Source organism: Penicillium psychrofluorescens (genome assembly GCF_964197705.1).
Source record: "Penicillium psychrofluorescens genome assembly, chromosome: 4".
Classification (NCBI taxonomy): Eukaryota; Fungi; Ascomycota; class Eurotiomycetes; order Eurotiales; family Aspergillaceae; genus Penicillium; species Penicillium psychrofluorescens.
Window position 1 is genome coordinate 2711796 of NC_133442.1, and position 20831 is coordinate 2732626.

The 20831-nt window shown below is 52.2% G+C and overlaps 9 protein-coding genes across 9 annotated transcripts; 7 read left to right on the forward strand and 2 right to left on the reverse strand.

Annotated features, from left to right (window-relative positions):
• Nucleotides 1–372: 372 nt before the first annotated feature.
• Nucleotides 373–5391, forward strand: PFLUO_LOCUS6656 (drs2 neo1 protein; the record flags this gene model as incomplete). The annotated part of the gene is made up of 1 exon (XM_073784218.1): nucleotides 373–5391. The coding sequence occupies one exon, from the start codon at nucleotides 373–375 to the stop codon at nucleotides 5389–5391; it is 5019 nt and encodes a 1672-aa protein (XP_073640696.1).
• A 1319-nt stretch (nucleotides 5392–6710) lies between these two features.
• PFLUO_LOCUS6657 (uncharacterized protein) lies at nucleotides 6711–8131 on the forward strand (the record flags this gene model as incomplete). Its single annotated transcript, XM_073784219.1, has 4 exons — nucleotides 6711–6730; nucleotides 6779–7823; nucleotides 7902–7971; nucleotides 8022–8131. 4 exons carry the CDS (start codon nucleotides 6711–6713, stop codon nucleotides 8129–8131), a joined length of 1245 nt encoding a protein of 414 aa, XP_073640697.1.
• A 645-nt stretch (nucleotides 8132–8776) lies between these two features.
• PFLUO_LOCUS6658 (uncharacterized protein) lies at nucleotides 8777–9778 on the forward strand (the record flags this gene model as incomplete). The annotated part of the gene is made up of 1 exon (XM_073784220.1): nucleotides 8777–9778. One exon carries the CDS (start codon nucleotides 8777–8779, stop codon nucleotides 9776–9778), a length of 1002 nt encoding a protein of 333 aa, XP_073640698.1.
• A 230-nt stretch (nucleotides 9779–10008) lies between these two features.
• On the reverse strand, nucleotides 10009–11448 carry PFLUO_LOCUS6659 (uncharacterized protein; the record flags this gene model as incomplete). The annotated part of the gene is made up of 1 exon (XM_073784223.1): nucleotides 10009–11448. One exon carries the CDS (start codon nucleotides 11446–11448, stop codon nucleotides 10009–10011), a length of 1440 nt encoding a protein of 479 aa, XP_073640699.1.
• A 784-nt stretch (nucleotides 11449–12232) lies between these two features.
• PFLUO_LOCUS6660 (uncharacterized protein) lies at nucleotides 12233–14578 on the forward strand (the record flags this gene model as incomplete). The annotated part of the gene is made up of 2 exons (XM_073784224.1): nucleotides 12233–12387; nucleotides 12466–14578. The coding sequence occupies 2 exons, from the start codon at nucleotides 12233–12235 to the stop codon at nucleotides 14576–14578; spliced, it is 2268 nt and encodes a 755-aa protein (XP_073640700.1).
• A 112-nt stretch (nucleotides 14579–14690) lies between these two features.
• Nucleotides 14691–15084, reverse strand: PFLUO_LOCUS6661 (3-hydroxyanthranilic acid dioxygenase; the record flags this gene model as incomplete). Its single annotated transcript, XM_073784225.1, has 2 exons — nucleotides 14691–14953; nucleotides 15006–15084. 2 exons carry the CDS (start codon nucleotides 15082–15084, stop codon nucleotides 14691–14693), a joined length of 342 nt encoding a protein of 113 aa, XP_073640701.1.
• Nucleotides 15085–15972: 888 nt separating this feature from the next.
• On the forward strand, nucleotides 15973–17164 carry PFLUO_LOCUS6662 (uncharacterized protein; the record flags this gene model as incomplete). Its single annotated transcript, XM_073784226.1, has 2 exons — nucleotides 15973–16559; nucleotides 16663–17164. The coding sequence occupies 2 exons, from the start codon at nucleotides 15973–15975 to the stop codon at nucleotides 17162–17164; spliced, it is 1089 nt and encodes a 362-aa protein (XP_073640702.1).
• A 276-nt stretch (nucleotides 17165–17440) lies between these two features.
• On the forward strand, nucleotides 17441–19099 carry PFLUO_LOCUS6663 (uncharacterized protein; the record flags this gene model as incomplete). Its single annotated transcript, XM_073784227.1, has 3 exons — nucleotides 17441–17850; nucleotides 17946–18169; nucleotides 18225–19099. 3 exons carry the CDS (start codon nucleotides 17441–17443, stop codon nucleotides 19097–19099), a joined length of 1509 nt encoding a protein of 502 aa, XP_073640703.1.
• Nucleotides 19100–19377: 278 nt separating this feature from the next.
• PFLUO_LOCUS6664 (uncharacterized protein) lies at nucleotides 19378–19854 on the forward strand (the record flags this gene model as incomplete). Its single annotated transcript, XM_073784228.1, has 1 exon — nucleotides 19378–19854. The coding sequence occupies one exon, from the start codon at nucleotides 19378–19380 to the stop codon at nucleotides 19852–19854; it is 477 nt and encodes a 158-aa protein (XP_073640704.1).
• Between the last annotated feature and the right edge of the window lie 977 nt (nucleotides 19855–20831).

A 20831-nucleotide genomic window follows, 5' to 3' on the forward strand; every position in this document is an offset into this window, starting at 1 on the left:
TTTTGTCTTTCGTTTCTGAAAACACTCTCTCTTCCTTATTCTCTGCCATCGCACCCGACACTCGTTCACCCTCACCATCGTCGTCACTCGTTCTGCACTCGGCCTTCGTCACAGGGCAGAAGATCGCTTCTCACCTCTTCCTCACCTTTTTCCACCCCGACCACGATGTACTAAACCATTTGCGCCAGAAGCATGCCTTCCTGTTTGACTACACTATCTCGCTCAATCGATCGATCCGGTCCCTTTGACGCCTAGGACAGACAGACGGACAAGGCACCCACCCCGAGAGAGAGAGAAACAGGAAATCCAATCGCCGACCGGGTCTTTCCCGCACAGACACACATTCCCCGTGCGGGCCTTGACTCAGCGGCCATGTCCAGCAACAATCGCGATGATTCTGGAGAAGAGGACACCCGACCGTCTCAGGATGTGGTGAGACGGCCCTCCCTCGTCTCATCGCGGACCCTCTCCGATTCCGGCGGACGGCGACCATCGCAACAACATGTGCGCTTCTCAACCGACCTAGAGCGTGCCGCCGAGGAACAGCAACAGCGACAACCTCTTCCGTCGACCGACGGCCGACCCAGCTCCAGAGGCTTGACGATCGACACCGCGCTCGCGCAGCCCACCACTGCTCGTCCCGCTGCTCTATCGCCCGCCTCTTCGCTCTCCCCCGGTTCCACGCCACCCACTGCCGTCGCAGCTCGGTCGGCTGTTTCTCCGACCAGTCCCGAGTCGACAGGTCGGTCGCGGTCGCGAAATCGTGGATACTCGTTGCGACGGAGTATTTTCAATAGGAACATCAGCACGCAGTCGGAGGATGAGCCCGCCGTGGTGGACGTGGACCTCGAGGCCAACAGTCCGTCCAGGGACGATGCGCCAGCAGCTGCACCACTCCGCAAGGCACCCACTTCCGTGGATGAGAAGAATGAGTTGGTCGTCACACCGACGGCGACTTCAGACTCGCCGGCCAAGGCGTTGACAGAGGCATCGACCTATCCCTCGTCTTCATCGGACCGCCCTATCAAAGAGCACTTCTCCATTTCTGTCGCTCAGGACAAATGGGTGAAGAAAAATGCGATCAAGGAGGCCGCGGCCGCCCGTATCGATGGTCTTCTCACTACCTTCCGGAAGAACATCCTACGGATCAAAGACATTCCCCCGACGGAAGATGGACGCCATATCGACCTGAACCCGGCCCTAGCAGAGACCTTGCTTGATGAGCGGACTGGTAAACCATACGTGAACAATTCCATTCGCTCCAGTCGCTATAGCTTCTGGAGTTTCTTCCCGCGCCAGCTTTTCTTCCAGTTCACCAAGCTGGCCAATTTCTATTTCTTGGTTGTCGCCATCTTGCAGATGATCCCCGGATTAAGTACGACGGGAACATTTACGACTCTGATCCCGCTCTTGATCTTCGTGGGTATTTCTATGGGCAAGGAAGGATTTGACGACTGGCGCCGGTATCGCCTGGACAAAGAAGAAAACAACCGCTTTGCCTTTGTGCTGCGGCCCGGCAGCGGCACGGCCTCCGTTGGTGCCTCGGCGGCGAGTGAATCCCACGACTGGGTAGAGGTGAAGTGGAGGGATATTCGCGTCGGGGACGTCGTCAAGCTCGAGCGCGACCAGCCCGTTCCGGCCGATCTGGTGTTACTCCACGCCAATGGCCCCAACGGCGTGGCTTATATCGAAACCATGGCCCTGGATGGTGAAACAAACCTCAAGAACAAGCAGCCCATCCAGCCCGTGGCCAAGGTCTGCCCGACTGTGGATGATATCAATAGCAATTCGGTCCATTTTGCCGTCGAGGATCCCAACATCGACCTGTACAAGTTCGATGGCCACGTTTCTGTCAATGCCCAAGAGAAGCTGCCCTTGACCAACAACGAGATCGTCTACAGAGGAAGTATCTTGCGGAATACGGATCGCGCTCTTGGTATGGTGATCTACACTGGTGAAGAGTGCAAAATCCGCATGAACGCCAACAAGAACCCGAGGATCAAGAAACCAACACTACAGGGCAAGGTGAACCGTGTTGTTATGCTCATTGTGCTTCTTGTTGTTATTCTTGCTGTGGCGTGCACGATTGCCTACAAGTTCTGGGCCCAGGACGTGCAAGCGCACTCGTGGTATCTCATTGATGCCGCGGTCTCCTACGGTCCCGTCTTCACCTCCTTCCTCATCATGTTCAACACGATGATCCCCATCTCACTGTACGTGAGTATGGAGATTGTCAAGGTCGTGCAGATGTTCTTGCTGAACGACATTGACATGTACGACCCCGAAACCAACACCCCGCTCGAGGCGCGGACCTCCACTATCAACGAGGAGCTCGGCCAAGTGAGCTACATTTTCTCCGACAAGACCGGCACCCTGACCAACAACTCCATGCGCTTCCGCAAGATCAGTGTCGCTGGAACGGCGTGGCTTCACGACGCGGACCTGCAGGAGGAGGCTGCTCGCGAGGAGACCATGCTTGTCCACAAGAAGCGCAGAGTCAAGGGTAAGAAGGCTATGAGTCGCAAGTCGAATGCCTCCGAGGCTCGCATGGGTACTGCCCGGCCTTCGAACCTTTCTATGGGCCTGGATGCTGCGCGCCGGTCTAGTCGTCCGGCCGCCTCCTACCGCACGGTCGAGATGCTCCAGTACATCCAGCGCAAGCCGTACACAGTCTTCGCTCGCAAGGCCAAGCTGTTCATTTTGGCTCTTGCTCTCTGCCACACCTGCATTCCTGAAGAAGACGACACCGGAGCTATTTCTTTCCAGGCAGCCTCGCCCGACGAGCTGGCTCTAGTCATGGCTGCCCGGGATATGGGATACCTAGTCTCTGATCGCCAGTCGAATACCATGACTATCCGAACCCGCCCCAATGGTTCCGATGAGACTCCCGTCGATGAAGTGTATGAAATCCTGGATGTTATCGAGTTCTCCAGCGCGCGAAAGCGGATGTCGGTCGTCGTCCGCATGCCTGACCAGCGCATCTGCGTGTTTTGCAAAGGTGCTGATACAACACTCATGCAACTGCTCAAGCGTGCTGAGCTGGCACAAGAGAAGGCCATGGAGATCGAGCGTCGTGTGAGCAGGCGCAAGGCCGCAGAAGCGAACCAGGTCATTCGCCGCAATAGCGAGTACCAGAGCCGCAAGGACAGTGGCGTTCGGTCCAGCTTCAGCCGTCCCAGCTTCACCCGGCGACGCTCCTCGATTCGGCGTTCCTCTGTTTCCGGCCAGCACGCGTCAGCTCTGCGAGAAAGTGTTGATATTTGGCTGCGTGACCGGGAGACCGATGGCGGGGTTTTGAATCGGGAGACCGATAGTGAATACTACAGCCCCCGGCCCTCGGCTCAGATGGGACGATTCTCATCGGCGCTATCGGATTCCGGAAGCTCGACGAACGGCGAGGAAGATGAGGATCTGGTGGAAGAGGCTCTGGTGTTGAACGAAGCCGCTGTTTTCGAGCGCTGCTTCCAGCACTTGAACGACTTTGCGACAGAGGGTCTGCGGACCCTGCTTTACGGCCACCGTTTCTTGGATGAGACCACCTACAATACCTGGAAGGCTGCTTACCATGAGGCTAGCACTAGTCTGGTTGACCGGCAGGAGAAGATTGAAGAGGTCGGCCAGCAGATCGAGCAGCAACTGGAGCTGACGGGTGCTACTGCCATCGAGGACAAGCTGCAGAAGGGTGTACCGGAAGCGATTGACAAGTTGCGACGCGCGAACATCAAGATGTGGATGTTGACTGGCGACAAGCGTGAGACGGCTATTAATGTCGGACATTCGTGCCGTCTTGTTAAGGATTATTCCACCCTGACTATTCTCGATCACGAAGTTGGCGACGTCGAGGAGTCGATTGTGCGCTTGACTGCGGACATTATGCGTGGTAGCGTGGCTCACTCCGTTGTGGTCGTTGACGGCCAGACGCTGTCAACTATCGAGGCGGATGAGACGATGCGAGAGCGGTTCTTCCAGTTGGCTATCCGAACAGAGTCCGTGATCTGTTGCCGTGCCAGTCCCAAGCAAAAAGCGTTCTTGGTTCGCTCGATCCGCAAGTACGTTAACGACGCCATTACACTTGCCATTGGAGACGGTGCCAACGACATTGCCATGATCCAAGAGGCCCACGTGGGTATCGGTATCACTGGTAAGGAAGGTCTTCAGGCGGCGCGTATCTCCGATTACTCGATCGCGCAGTTCCGCTTCTTGCTCAAGTTGCTCCTGGTGCACGGCCGCTGGAACTACATGCGCGCGTGCAAGTACACGCTGGGCACCTTCTGGAAGGAGATGCTGTTCTACCTGACGCAAGCGCTCTATCAACGATGGAACGGCTACACGGGCACGAGTTTGTACGAGCCGTGGAGTTTGAGTATGTTCAATACGCTCTTCACGTCGCTGGCAGTCATCTTCCTCGGCATTTTCTCCAAGGACCTCGCTGCCTCGACGCTCCTCGCTGTTCCGGAGCTCTACACCAAAGGCCAGCGACATGGCGGGTTCAATATGCTCTTGTACCTGGGTTGGTCGTTCATGGCCACCTGCGAAGCAGTGATCATCTTCTTCACCATGTTCGGCCTGTACGGAATGGTAGTCGAGAACCCCACAGGCAACGACACCTTCGCCCTAGGCCTCCTCACCTTCTCCGCCTGCATCACAGTGATCAACCTGAAACTGCAAGCGCTAGAAGTACACAACAAGACGTACCTCAATCTAATCGTGATCATCATCTCCGTCGGCGGTTGGTTCCTGTGGAACCTGATCCTCTCGCAGCGCTACAAGCTCAGTTCCGGCAAAGGTGTCTACGACGTCCCTGACAACTTCATCCACGAAGCAGGCCACAACCTCCTCTTCTGGGTCGTGTGGCTCTGCGCCGTAACGGCATGTCTCATCTTCGAATTGACCGTCTCCACGCTGCGCGCCCTCTTCTTCCCCAATGATGTCGACCTCTTCCAGGAAATGGAACAGGATCTCGATATCAGGAAACGCTTCGAGGAGGCGGCTGCCCCGGAAATGCAGCTGAGCTGGAACCATGGCACTAAGAAGTCGAGCATCGAGATCGCTCGCGAGACTGAGGAGATGGATGCTCGTGAACGACACGTTCAGGAACTTCTTGCGAGACGGCGCTCTACTTTTGCTGATACCAAGCTCGCCACGCACGAAATAGAGCTGGATGGGTATTCTAGCGCTGCTAGTGATGGTCATAATGCCGCCGCCGCCGCCTCTGCTTCCCCTGCTGATGCTGCTCCCGACGGTGTCTTCAATCGCCGTGCCTCCTTGGCAACAGGCGTCGAGGTTGAACCTGTCTCCCCCGTCGATGGCCCAAGTACCCATCGCCGCTCAGTCGAGATCCACGAGCTGTTCAGCAAGGGCTTCGGCGCTGTCCGGAAGGGCCGCCTGTAAATATTCGTTGCTGTCTTTCTCTTGTCTTTCTCTTGCTCCCCCCCATACGCCAATGTTTGTATATGATTTGAAGTGGCTGGCGTTTTATGTGATTTTCTTTCCCCTCCATCCCCGCCATTCTTCCTTCATTTCCCAGAATGGGATGGCGTTGGAACCTGACTTGATTTGTGTTTTTGTGTGTCTTGGTGTTTTGAGCGAGAGAGGTTTCCTTTGGTTTCATTTGCACATTTCTCTGTCAGATATAGATACCCCGACGAATCACAGCCTGGCTTTTACTTTTTCATTTCCATTTTTTTTGTTTTGCATACGCTGGTCTCTTATTTCTTTACTTGGGCATTTGGTATATAGCCTGCTCTGCTTTGGGAGTCCATAAAAATTCAATGGGATCCATTCAAATGATTTTGTGCCGTTATACAATACCTGGTATATATATATCTCGAATCCAAAGTAGCATTGAACAGAATTGATAATTGATCTGAGGGACCACCTACGCCCGCTGACTATTGCTCGCTTCACTGACCGCACCTTATCTCAGCTGCGTAGAGTCTGTAGGAGCCGACGTTCATATAGATGCTCCACCCACACGAGGCTCCTGTTTAGCTTAGCCACTCATCCTCGACGTCGGGACTTTCATCCACGAATCGGACCACGTTTCGACCGTCTGCGTGCGCCACGACCTCCGAGATGCGCTTGTTGACAATGACATGATTCGGAATCCGCATGCGCAGACATCTCCACGGCGAATGGCGACCTCAACCTTCCCTAAGGTAATAACACCATCTAGCCTAATGGGGTCGAATCGTGGCGCGCTGACCTTAGAACCCGTCGGATCTTAGTGGACCCGACGGTACTCCATATTCCACAACAATGGGACTACTAAACTCTCTCAACACTCTCCTCGACTGTGAGGACTTCTAATGACTGAGTTGTACCTGCCAGTATCCATGCTGCTTGAGTTTGACAGAGACAGCTCCGGGTAAACATCCGGGAGGGGCAAAGCTGACGATTCACGACATTATCAACTTCGCCACGTTCCCACGCTTGTGGTTCGCGAGTTCCTATCCAGTGGACTTCCTAGTACTATTGGTCTCGCCGCTTAAAGCGAGTGCGGTGACATGTTGGATATGATGCTAGCAGCTCACGGCCTCCTTCGCTCATCATGCTGATGTCACGTTGCCATTCGCCATGTATATATTCGAGGAGTATGGCAATGCTATCCATGCTTGAAGGACCTTGAGGGAATCTAAGAGTGCCATCAATTTCTACGTCTGACGTTTATTAATATTACATTAATTCTTTTACCATCACAACCACCCAAAATGGCGACCGCAATGCCCAGGTTGGTTCCTCCACTCTACATCGATCAGATAGAACACTAACAACACAGCCCCATCACCAACACCTCCTACAAGCCTCACCCCACCGAGAAGATGAAGGCGGCGCAATGGATGGGCACGCGCAGCATCCAAGTCGGCACGGTGCCGAAACCCACCATCACCGACCCCAGCGACGCCATCGTGCACGTCACGCACACGACCATCTGCGGGTCGGACCTGCACATGTACGAGGGCGAGCTGAACGACGCCATGCAAAAGGGCGACATCATGGGCCACGAGGCGATCGGGTTCGTCGAGGAGGTCGGCTCCAACGTCAAGAGGCTGCAAAAGGGCGACCGCGTCATCATCCTGCCCATCATCGCCTGCGGCGAGTGCCAGTACTGCAAGCGCCAGGAGTACTCGCTCTGCGACACGACCGACCCGTCCAAGGAGATGGAAAAGATGTACGGCCATCGCCTGTCGGGCATCTTAGGCTACACGCATCTCTGCGGCGGGTACCCCGGCGACCAGGCCGAGTACGCCCGCGTGCCCATTGCGGATCTCACCTGCGTCAAGGCGCCGAAGGACGTCGACGCCAAGAAGCTCCTCGGTCTCGCCGACGTCACCACCACCGCCTGGCATGGCAACGAGCTGGCGGAAGTCGGCAAGGGCGACATCGTCGGCGTGTGGGGCTGCGGCCCTGTCGGCCTGTCCATCCAGAGGCTGGCGCTGCTGCGCGGTGCCAAGAAGGTATATGCGGTGGACAAAGATCCGCTGCGACTGCAGCTTGCCGAGAGCTTTGGCATGACGCCCGTCGACGTGTCGGCGCATCCGGAGGTGGCGGATTATATCCTGTCGCTGCAGCCGCACGGGCTAGATCGCTCCATCGAGGCCAGTGGTTTCCGAAGCACACAGAAACCACCGCATGCGGCGATGCGCGCCATCGGTCTAGAGAGGGATAGTAGCGATATGATCTCGGCCGCCATCAAGGCGACGCGAAAGGGAGGCAACATTGCGTTGATTGGCGACTTCTTCTTCAACACGAATGACTTTCCCATTGGAGCGATGATGGAGAAAGGGTTGACGGTGCGAGGAGGACAGCTGTCGGCACAGAAGGTATCCCCTGACTAGACAGATCTTCACAGACCATTAGATCTTCCACAGATCGACAGTAGATATACTAATTGACTACAGTACCACCCATTCCTGCTGGACCTAGTGGTACAGGGCAAGTACGATCCATCCTGGATGTTCACCTACGAAGGTATGTCTATTCCATTGATACTACTGGCCAGATCACAACTAATTGTGCAGACAATTTCGAAAACATCGCAGATGATTACCAGAAGTTTTCGCGCCATGAAATTCCGGGGGGACTCAAGGTGTGCTTGGTGACAGCGTATGGAAGAAGCTTGGATAAGTAGGCCCGATGTGTATAGCTGGAGTAAAAATGACAAAACTTGTGATTCAGTATGTTGGATTATCATAGTTAAGTTAGTAAAACGGGCGAGATTTACATAGTCAGGGCGTGTCGCTAGACTTATCAGCTATTAGTGTGGCACTGGGAACTGCCGACACTATCCCATCTCACACGTCCTGGATATGTGGTCCACACCTATAGTACTTTAGTTTTGTTTCCTCTCTGAAGTAAATCCTGATATGGCTGTCGCATCAGGTATGTAGTATGTACTGGATGCCATTAACACCACCGGCGGGATAGTAATCGGTGTATCTAGCTCTAGATAGAAGGTGAATAAGCTTTGTGTAGCTTGGCCAATCACGGAGCAATCCGGCGGCGAAGGCCCCTCAGTGGATCTCCTCTCTATGAAATGAGCCACTCACGGATCTATCCGAGTATCCTTCCACTACTGTCTATAATCTTGTTGATCATCCGAATGGCTGCTTCCGGGGCCGGAAGCAGCCCCGAAGTGTCTTGTCCTTACGGCAGGAAGGTAAGATGAGTTTGTGTCTACCGAACTAGCGCCTTAGGCAGAAATAGAAACCGTATATTCCAATTCCAATTTTCAAAACATCAATACAACAACCACAAACACTATCACCCTGAGACAATGGACACACTTCCAAAATCCATGAAAGCGGTCGTCATTGACAAGCATGGCGATTCCTCTGTCCTTCGCCTGGAGACCCACCATCCTCTCCCAATCATGAACGACACGGACGTCCTGGTGAAAGTCGATTATGCTGGAGTAAACTTTGTTGATACCTACCAGCGCAGTGGCCTATACCCAGTGAAGCTGCCCCTGCAGGTCGGCCGTGAAGGCGCCGGTATCATTGTCAAGATTGGTTCCAACGTGCCTCCGTCATATGGTCTCCAGGTTGGTCAGCGAGTGGCAGTCTTCACGCAAGGTACCACAGCAGAGTACGTCTCTGCACCATCAGAGAGCGTAATGGTATTGCCGCCATCCGTGGTAACTAAACAAGGTGCAGCCATCATGCTCCAGGGTCTGACAGCATGGACGATCGTTCAAGATGCCCACAAGGTCGAGCCAGGACAGACGATTCTGATCCAGGCGGCGGCTGGAGGGACTGGTGGGATGCTCGTGCAAATGTGCAAACACCTTGGTGCCACTATAATCGGCACAGTGTCGACGCCAAAAAAAGCAGAAATTGCGATGAAGCACGGATGCGATCATGTTATTCTCTACAAGGACAATGATGTGCAAGAGGAGGTCATGCGAATAACGAGCACGAAGGGCTGCCATGCGGTCCTCAGTGGCGTTGGAGAGGCTACCTTCGCTCAAGACCTTGCCTGCACGAGGAGAAAGGGGACTCTGGTTTCATATGGCAACAGCAGCGGCGCAGTGTCCAGTTTCCGAGTCCTGGATTTGAGCAAGAAAAATGTCAGACTTGTGCGGCCGACACTGGCAAACTATATCACAGAAAGGGATGAGTTTGTCCTGCGATCGCAGCAGTTGCTAGACTTGGTGGGATCCGGAGTTGTGCGGCCAGAGTTTGGTGGTGAATATCGCTTGGAGGAGGTGGCCCAGGCCCAGGATGACCTTACGACTCAGAAGACAACTGGAAAACTGCTCATTAAGATACAAACTTAACTATGAATGATTGAGAACAAAGAATGTCGTTTACCATATACTGATATATAGATTGTGTCTCAAAGGAAGAGCAACCAACTCTGTTAAGCCTCAAAATGTCTCAGAGTGCAAGTCCAGTTGTGCGGATAAGAAGGTTCTATGCTAATAGTATAGATCCACGTGTAAAAAAGCAATGTACATGATCCTAATAGAACTCGTCGGAATGATTGACTTCCCTATCTCGACTTCTCTCATATTGTGGCCGTCCCCAGCCCGAAGTCTCGAACGCATTGACGACATTTCGCCAGACTATCATCCTGGATCTTTTTGTATAGTATCATCTCGTCCATAGTCTCCATGCCCAGGGCGAGCTCAAACTCTCGTTTGTTACTGCAAGGAACCGATCCCGGTGACCCGCCGTTGGTCGCCCTAGGATTGGCAAGATTGCTCTGAAAGATGCCCGCCGCGCTGATAGGGAGGAAATCTTCGTAGACTATGGGCTCGTACACCACATAACCGGATTCAATCAGATCCCCGAGATCATCGGATTTCAGATTCTCTACCGACTGCAGTCTGTCCCAATCAACACGGTATTGAAACCACGCCAGGCCTTCTGCACGGAGCTGCTCCCATGAATCGGGGAATTCGGCGAATTTCAGAGAATAAGCATCTGCATGCACGGCTGTGATGCCATCCTGCAGTGCCGATTGTAACATTGTGTCGTACATCTGGCGCCCCTTGACCGTTAAGGCCACACCTCGCTGCTCGATCTCCCCAAACCTGGCTGTATGATACCCAGACACGGCATTAGCCGAATCTACCGGGTCGCCCTTTGTGTCTCTTGGAAATTCAATTGGCTCCTCGATGGCTTTGAAGCTGGTTTGTCGCAGGAGAATTGGGCACTTTCTTTTTGGGGGACCTTCGACGTATTCCTTGAGGGGAATATTCCGATCGCGCATGTCGGACTGTACCGCATCGATATCCAAGGTACGGGGAGTGAGGTGGTTGATATGAGGTGATCGAAAGGCAACAATATCAGCTAAGACAGAATTCTCGCGCAAAAGCCGCAGATAGTCATCGTGAGGAACAGCAGCACTAGCGTGCCATCGGAAGCTATCCCTCGCTTCCCGCACGAACTCCTCAGCCTCAGCATCTGTAAGTCCACCACAGCTTTCATAAATGTCTAGAAGCTCGTACATGCGATGTGAGAAGATCTGGCGACAACCAAGAGTTTCCATAGCAATAGCTCGGAGCTTTTCATCTGCGATCAGGTGCGGCTGCAACAGCGAAACAAACAGGCGAAATGGATTTTTGGATAGCTCCGATGCGCTGTGAGGGCGGAAGCAGGTAGCATGCACTGGTACTCCCGCTGCGGACAGGTCGTAATACCCAGTAGGGAGCATGTCCATCGCCTGAAGCACGCGCCGCACTGAATGAAGCTCTGCCGGAGTACCAACTCTGATGGCGCCATGTCGTTCCAAGTCGATGCGGTCTAGGTCGTCTGTGGCTTCCAAGTGTCGGCGTAGTGAATCATCCTGCTCAAGTGTCGTCTTGTTGACGTGAGAAACGAGAGATAGTAATGTTCCGTATAGAGGGACTTCAGTCGTATACATAGCGGACATGGCCCGGGAGAAGGCATCACGGATATTTGCTGGTGTTGCGTGTTGACGGCCGGTAGTTTCGGAGCTCATGGTGATGTGTCTTGTCTCAGTATTCCGAGTATTATTATGGTATTTTTGATCTGTGAGGATAATTAACCCATAATAATAGGCCGGTTCAGGTGGGGTCCTACTAGTACTATATGGACTTTTCCACTCTGTGCCATCCCTTCGGGAAGTGATCTCATAGACCTCGGCCGGAACGAAATTATCGGCAAAATCCGAGAGCCGTTGTACCCGGAAGCTGTGTTAGCAATAGAATTCACCGAAGACTATCTCATTGTTTCTGCGGGACTACATGGTTAAGTGACCTATATTTTGCTTTAATAGCGCAGAAGCATAAGATATCATCATAGTCAACACACATAACATGCAACATAGGAGGTATCTGGCTTATGAACAAGATACTAATAGTGCCGACAATAGAGCAAACGAACGGTGAGTGTATGTCAGTCAATACGTTTAGAGCATTTATCTCAATAGTACTGTTCTGTCATCCTGGGTCAGGTTTAGACTTGTAGCTACCCTGTCGTTGTTATTTGGCTGTAACCTGAAAAGAGGTTTGGACTTTCGAACATCACTGTACAACCATCATACACTGCTACAGAAAAGTATCACCACAACTCCAGGAAGCTCAACGTGGAGGCCCCACACAGTGCGAAATATCTCGTAGTTGATTGGCCTCGGGTTCGTCCCTAGAATACCGTGCGCTCTTCCGGGCTCCACCATAGCGGAAACATGTTTCTCCCCATCTCTCTCCCCTCACTCTCCGGGGTCTAATAGTTAAAAGAAGAAATTCCGCAGCACGCTCACCACAATGTACGAGCGTCAGCGAGTTTGGCGTGCCTGTCAGGCATGTCGCCGGAAGAAAGTCAAGTGTGACGGCGAGCATCCGTGCGAGAGCTGCACTCGCAACCAGGCCGAGTGCGTCTATGTTGAGCCGTCCAACAACATGAGAATGGTGGATCAGCAGTGAGTTGCCCTTCTCTGACGATGACTGGCCTCTTCCTGGCACCCTATCGGAAACGAGACCGCTAAACGCCGCTCTAGATATCTCATGAAACTCGAGAGCCAGATTCAGCAGATGGAAAAGAGATTACATGAGCACTCACAAGGACAGCTATCAACCGGCCATGACGGCCAAGCCAGCCAAGATGTCCAAACAGGCGAGGAAGACCAAGACAGCAGAGGAGTGATGCTTCCATCTGCACCTCGTCCGATGGCCGCAAATGTGTCTGACAGCGATAATGCCAATCACGGTCCTTATTCTCTGCTTGACCAACTGGGAGACGGTCTCAATGACAGCCCTGAGACCAATCAGGTGGAAGAAGTGGCAATGCCGCCGCACTACTCAGAGCCCGCTGTAACTGACGTGACCCGATTGCCGGAGCCGCTTCTGCAGCTCTTGATTGACCTTTTCTACCGTTCTATCTATCCCATATTCCCCATTATCAGCCGGTGTGATTTCCAGCCACAATATGATCGCTGGTTATCGGCTCGCCAAGGCAGCCGTGTCAGCGAAGACGACGAATTCTTGCTGCTCTTATATGCGCTGCTCGCCGTGGCATCCTTCCTGCTTCCAGCAGAGCATGCTATTTTTGAACAACCTGGCCTAAAAGCCTACAAACATGTAGACCTTGGAGATCTGCTATACTCTTATGCGACTCCCAAATGCCCAGAACGGCCATCCGGGCAGAACCCAACTCCAGCCACCAATTTCGTCGTTTCCCAGGGCCTTTTGACTCTCTATCTCACTGAGTGTGGCAAGGTGAACGACGCTTGGATCAGAGTGGGCCATGCGATCCGCCTATACCAAGCATTGGATCTTGATAATGGAGTGGATGCGGCGGCTGAAGTGAACGCGACCGGCAGCTCAAATGGCAACCTTTGGTGGTGTTTATATATTCTGGACCGCTGCTTGTCGACAGTGCTCCTCAAGCCCTTGGCCATTGATAATGTCGAAAGCAACATGGATTCATATGATGGGGAGAGGCAGTCGGCTTGGAGATCGGAAGATAAGATCGATCCCTGGTTTCCAGTCATTGCTGAGTTTCACATTATCCTTGGCCGTATTTACAAATCCGTGCAGTGGATTCGCAGATGTCACCCGTCCCAGAATACCGAGCTTGGGGATAACGGCACGCTGCGATCAAACATGAAAAAGTACGATATCGAGCTGGAGAAGTACTACACTAAGCGGGTCCTGCCTAAAATGCAAGGGCCCCATGGCACGGCTCGACCGCTCGCACTACAGAACGTTGCTGAGTCGTCCTATTATATTGGGCTTGTCCTCCTTTACCGCACGTTTATTGAGAAACTCAAAATTGAAGAGCCTGAAGTGTTTCTACGGTGCGCCGAGGCCGCGTCCAGCTGCATCAGGGTCACTCCGCAAGTGATGGCCACTGTACCTGCCTGCCACTTTGTGATCCAGCAGTGCCGGGCGGTCTATACTAGTACCAAAGTCCTCTTACACTGCATGCGCTTGGTAAAAAATACAGGCTACACCAACAATGCCTGGCCCGATGTCCAGAGAGGCTGCGATATTTTGCGAAAGATCAAAGTTCAGTGGCCGGAGATTAAGAGATATCAAAAGCTCACCGAAGAAGACATGTACCGGACGCAGATTAATCTCAGCAAGCACGAGCTGTTCAATAGAGTTTTCGATCGATACGGGCAGGAAACTTGTTCAAGGCCATCAGGAGACAGCGGAACAAATCACGCTTCGCTGCGCAGAACCAATACCAGCCACAGCAACAGCCGGCATCAATGTCTGCCAGGAATCGCCGATAACGACACCATCCGTCGACGTAGGGATCTCGTGAACAATGCCCCTGACTTGGATCTAACGAGGACGCCGCAAAGCCTCATATCGCATAACCATGTACAGGATTCACGACCTCCTGAAAGAGAACCAAAGCGGCGCAGGCTGTCGCAAAATTTCTATGCTCCTCCTGTTCCCTACACATACTGTACACCGAACACGCCGCCCATACTCACCGAGGCAGACAGATTGCCTATGATGAACACGACACTTGGTCCCAGTGACTTCCTCCTACCCGACATCCCTCCTCTGCCACCCATCCCGGGAGATTCGCCATCTGACTTCCTTGAAGATACTATGCTAATGTCATCATTTGACCTAATCTTCTCACATCCCGAATGATAGACCTGGCTATCACATTTTTTTCAACGATAATCCCATTTCATTTCTAATCAACAAGCTGTGGTATTCTCTGCTGTCGATGGCCTGGCGTATATAGCCAAATTTATTGGAATCAATGCGGCGGCGCAATTTGCCCACATTCGCCGCACTTTCTGGTACTTTCATCCGTCATCCATTGATTAATGAGATCCTTAAGTTGCGTTTCGATATCAGCGCAGTGGAACGACTCTTCCCGGATGATGCTGGGTTCACTCTGATGAGACTCCTGATTGGGGCAGTACCATCGTATGCGGTCGATTACATGCGAGGGTCTGGTGCGTTCCATGACTAGGCCAACGGTTTCTTTATACCGGATTGGGCTATGCGGGATATCTCCTGTAGTGGGAATTTAGAACAGGTGTATAGCAAGAATAGCAAGTCATCGTACCGGGCAGAAGGAACATTTCGCCTTCTCGAATGATAATGTCACGAAATTGATTACCATTCTCGACAATCTTGAGCAACATGTCGCCTTTGATTTGATAGAACCACTCCTATTATACAGATAATTGTCAGTTTCGGGCTTGGTCATTATTGCGATGATGGGTTGTTTACCTCCGTCTGATTGACTTTGTCCCGAACGACCCCGTTAGCATCGAGTACTTTTGCATTACTCTTCTCTCCGCCTAGAAAGAAGATACCCACTGTGATAGTCATTCCTCGTGTTGGGCCCTCCAACGGCCATTAAAATAAAGTCCTTTCCAGAGTACAGGCATTGGTTATTGACTGGAGGCTGCAACTTCTGGGCGTTCGCGGACAGCCATGACTGCAGCATAACGATTCCCGGTATAGGAGTATTGTCGGACGATATCTGTTCCATGATTTATTTTGACAAGGTCAACAGAAGTGAGGCGAAAACTGAATGTACAAAATTGTAGAGAAAGAATGGGTTACTATAGTGTGGCCCGCTTGAACACAAATTAGCGGTTGTTTTCCACTATGCATTTGCGGTGGTCCCCGGCCGGAGAGCGTTCCGATTGAGCCTTCGGATTGATCCCCATTGATCTCCTGGGGTCCGAAGGCCATAGCAACGGCTGTTCCGCGCCTATACCCGGCAATGACGATCGGCTGACTGGCCAGGAAACAATAAGGAGAAAGCTAGCCAGGTCAAAGCATCTCTTCAAGTCATATTGTCTATTGCCTTATCATTCTAATACAGAAGTATTCAACCATCTGTGCCCTGGCGAGCGGTCATTCCTTCAAGTCGACCCCTACAACATTTCAGTTGACAGTAATCTACAATGACAATTAATTGCAAAGGCTGTTCCTGTGCTGCTGACCAGCATCGCCAGCATATCAACACAGAACAAAGCACCCGCAATGGCCCATTTCGAATTGACATGCACACTCACATCATGCCGCCATCTTTACCTGATTTTTCCAAATCTCATGGTACATCGCAACCAACTAGCCAAGAGTGGATTACTCTTCGGCCACATGATGCCTCAAGAGACGGGTCCGATGGACAGAACGGCAAAACATCCAGCAAAGTTGACATGTTTGTCGGCGACAGATTTTTCCGGACTGTAGAGCCTAATTGCTTTGATCCAGACGTCCGCATCGCAGAGATGGATGATTCGGGTGTGGATGTGCAGGTAATCAGTACGGTGCCTGTCTTGTTCTCGTACGACAAGCCCGCCGAGCCAGCTGCGGCGATGGCCCGATACCTGAACGACCACATTGCGTCCGTGTGCCGTGACCACCCCGATCGGTTTGTAGGCTTAGCAACCGTGCCTTTGCAGAATGTGGCTGCCTCGATCAAGGAGCTGAGGCGCGCAAAGAACATGCTGGGGTTGAAAGGTGTGGAGGTTGGCACAGAGATCAACGGGAAATGCTTGAACCATGTCGACTTCGAGCAGTTTTGGGCCGCTTGCGAAGAATTGGACTTCCCGATATTTGTCCACCCTCTTGGATACGAGCTGGAGCAGGAGAATAAGGACCGGTGGGGAAAGTACTGGTCAGCATGGCTAATCGGAATGTAAGGCATATCTTTTCTGGCATTCAGGCTTACCTTCTTGATATCTAACACTACAATATTGATTTAGGCCAAGCGAGACAGCACTTGCAGTGCACTCTATACTATCATCGGGCGTCCTGGTGCGCCACCCGAAACTACGCTTGTGCTTTGCCCACGCCGGCGGGGCTTACCTGCCTTTACTGGGACGAATTCAGCATGGATACGACTGTCGCCCCGATCTTGTTGCTCACAGCTCCCAAGGAGTGCTTCCTCAAGACTATCTCCAGTCGCGGCAGCAACACAACATCTGGCTTGATAGTTTGGTGCATGATCCAGATCTACTACAATTTATCTGCAAGAAGATTGGGCCGGAGAAGGTCATTATGGGCAGTGATTACCCATTCCCGCTCGGCGAGATGCCAGTCCCAGGCGAGATGCTTGCCAGTGACACGCAGGTGGGCAGCTTCCTCTCACAGGACGAGCGGGCACGGATGTTGTCAGGGAACGCCATTGAATTCTTAAAGTTGGAGGGCATGTTTCCGGAGTGTAAATTGTTACATGTAGGGGCTATACAACAGTGCATCAAATAAACAGAGCCATAGCCATATCAGCATGTTCTAAAAAAGTACAGTTCAAGTAGTAGGCTTTTCTCAGCAAGTTTTACGCTCTTTTGTTGTGCCAGTTCATGTTACCGGGGCGAGCCGTGGGTTCGTCCCTGATAGGGGGGCACTTACACCGGATCGCCTCCGTAGCGGCGGATGGGGTTTGCCGTGCTCCGCATCACCGTAATGCTCACATAGCCAGGATTTCACGATTTATAATTCTAGCTTCCATCGAAATCAGTAGGCACCCTCGCTTGATTCATCATGGATACTATTTCGGCCCTATGGAAGCTCGACACATTGGAGAGTGCAAATGGCTACCTGACCAGCCATGAGTCCAACCCTCCCCGTCTACACCACTTTATCGATGGCTACTTCGGTAACAATTCAGAGTCAGGGAAGTGGATTGAATCCATAAATCCCCGTTCTGGGAAGCTCTTACTGCAAATTCCCAGCGGCACGGTGACGGATGTGGACCGCGCTGTAGATGCGGCCTCAAGAGCATTCCCGGCGTGGTCAAAGACGTCGAGACAAGAAAGATCACAGGTCTTAATAAGGATTTCTGACATTCTTAATGAGCAGAAAGAATTGTTTGCAGTCTGGGAGAGCATTGATCAGGGGAAGACGCTGGCTCGGGCCAGGGTTGAAGTTGAACGTGCAGTTTCGAACTTTCGGTTAGTGCTTTGTTCCCATTGTTTTCATGATATATTCCACTATAACTTCGCCCTTGACATGTAACGAGAAGATGCTGAGAGAGTGTCTCTCCCAGGTACTTTGCAACATACATTCTGCACGAAGAGGGCGCAGTGCGATACGTTGATGGTCAGCCATCCACATTGACGTATGAAAATCGATCGCCCCTTGGGGTGTTTGGGCTCATCTCGCCATGGAATATGCCACTGTATCTTCTTACATGGAAGATTGCTCCTTGTATCGCCTTTGGATGTACAGGTGTGGCAAAGCCAAGCGAAGTCACCAGCATAACGGCTTTTTGTAAGTCGAAACATTGGTCAATACTGTGCTTGCAGCCTGTTGACTCTTTGACTAGTGCTATGTGAAGTATTCCGGCAAGCCAAGCTACCAGTGGGTGTGATGAACCTTGTCTTTGGTGATGGCCCAGGTACCGGCTCGGCGCTCGTCAAGTCGCCGCGCGTGCGAGGAGTATCTTTTACTGGCGGCACAAGCACAGGCATCCGCATCCGACAAGACACCGTGGCTGACATTGGAAAGCATCTGTCGCTTGAGCTTGGTGGAAAAAATCCAACCTTGGTGTTTGACGATGTCGAACTGACCAAGGCTGTGCCTCTCGCTGCTCGCGCGGCTTTCGAGAACAGCGGGCAGATTTGCCTGTGCGGCTCACGTATCTACGTCCAGCGCGCAGTGTACGGGAAATTCCTGCCAGCGCTGGCGGAATACGTCCAAACCCATTACAAGCTCGGGGAGACGATGGGGCCAGTTGTCTCGCGGGAGCACTACATGAAGGTTCGTTCCTATCTGGTGCAGGCATGGGAAGAGAACGCCGTCTTCCACACGGGAGAGCTACCAGACGAAGCGCCTCAGCAGGGCTTTTGGATTACACCGACAGTCCTTAGTGGCCTTAACACCGATAGTCGAGTTATGCGCGAGGAGATCTTTGGACCCGTTGTCACCGTGTGTGTCTTCGACACAGAAGAAGAAGCGATTGCGTTGGCAAACGACAATCCCAATGGCCTGGCCAGCATTGTCATGACCAACGACCTGGCCCGAATGCGTCGGGTGGGCGAGTGTATCGATTCCGGACTGGTCTGGGTCAATTGCTGGCTGGTCCGGGAACTCGGCACGGGATTTGGAGGAATGAAGGCGTCTGGCACCGGCCGTGAAGGCGGAGCGTTCAGCCGCGACGTCTTTACCAATCTGCGTACCCTTCATGTATCACACTCTTAGCAGTTTGGATAGCATATGTTCTCCGAGGTCGCTGTACAGACAATTTTCCAAATACAATAAAATAAACTGGCTATACGGGTACATGGAGAGGGCTGTAGTTCTGAAGAATATCCGTTCGGATGTATGCGTTCGGATGTATCCGAGGGAAGCATGACTGTACCCCCTTCAATCTCCTCTTTTATTTCAACATTTTTATTGCCATACTTCGTCTTGTTATATTGTTCCCGATTGGTTTTATGTGAATTATCTACTCAACAGACTCCCAAATCTCACAGACCATGGCGCCCACCACCACCACCATCCCGTACTTCCGGCCCTCAAACCATGCGCAAGGCTTGGCCAATTATCCCCATGCGCGGATTGTGCCATCGAGCAACGGACAGGGGTCATACATATACGTCTCAGGAACCTCTTCTCGCCGCGGGGATGGCACATTTGTCGGCGCCACTCGCACGGAAGATGCCACGGGCAAGGTCACGCTTGACCTAGACATCCGGAAACAAACCGCCTCAGTTTTATCCAACATACATGCAGACATCCAAGCGGCGTCGGAAGGGAAGGCAGGAATCCACAACGTCGTCGACGCGACTGTCTTTTTGACCAGCATAAAGGGCGACTATTCGGGCATGAACGAGGAGTGGAACCGTGTGTGGCCGGATCGCGCCACGGCGCCAGCCCGGACGACGGTTGAGGTACGCGCGTTGCCACGGGAAGAGATCTTGGTGGAAATCAAGTGCGTTGCGTATTTTCAATAGACTCGAATAATAGTGAAAAAGCAGTGTTTAGATAACACTATTTTATCGGTGATGTTAGGGGCACTGTTTTGGGGTACTAGTTATCCCTTTCGTTGATACCAGCCAATATATATACCCCATACCGGGATTCAAAAAGCTCTGTCTGCGTCAATGGTATGTAGCATTAGAGCGATAGAGAGCCACACTACACTACGTACCCCCGTTGCTATTTTTGTGTCTGTCTGCGATTCCTAAGGCCATTGAAGGTGCCAATCCGTTTGCGTTTGGTTGACTTTGTCGAGGCCGTTTTATTCTTCGTTGTCCTTGTTTTTAAAGTCGCAAAGGGGCCAGATCTCCGTTGTGGTTGTACTAGGTTGTGAGGAAAATGTGTTAGTAGGAGGATTCAGGAGCTGAGGAGGGAAGTTGAGATGTAAATGTAGCTGCTAGTGATGGCGAAAGAGGGAACCCGTGTAGTGATGGAATGTATTGCGGCTTGGGCTTAAATCTCTGATCTGATCTTGGATTTTGTCATGGCAAAAGAAATGAGAAAGGAGTTCAATTTTAGATTGGATGGTGAAGAAGTGGGACGAGAAGCTTGGAGTAGAGAATGATATACCTATCGGCCCTTTTTCTACCGAGTGATATACCAATCTTCAAGAGCTATTTGTGCCACTGGCAGTAGAAAAGATATCTGAGAGGGACAAAGATTCTTGGATAGGGAAACGCCGCTTTGCCCTATTCAATTCTTCAGATCCATCCCGATTCGAGTGATAGACATCGATCTGCTCATCCTCAGTCTGCTCGAGCACACAAGAATCCAGTCATCGATGAATTTCAGATCGTTCCGGCGGCCTGCAGAAGCCATGATGCAATAGATGGTGACAGAGTGGGGTTTCTACTCACTTGGTAGCTTCTTAGTGCCAGATGAGAGGCTCCACTGCCAGCTCTCGGGGGCTGAAGCGGGCTGTATTTAGCCTTTTCACGGCCTGCGCACACCG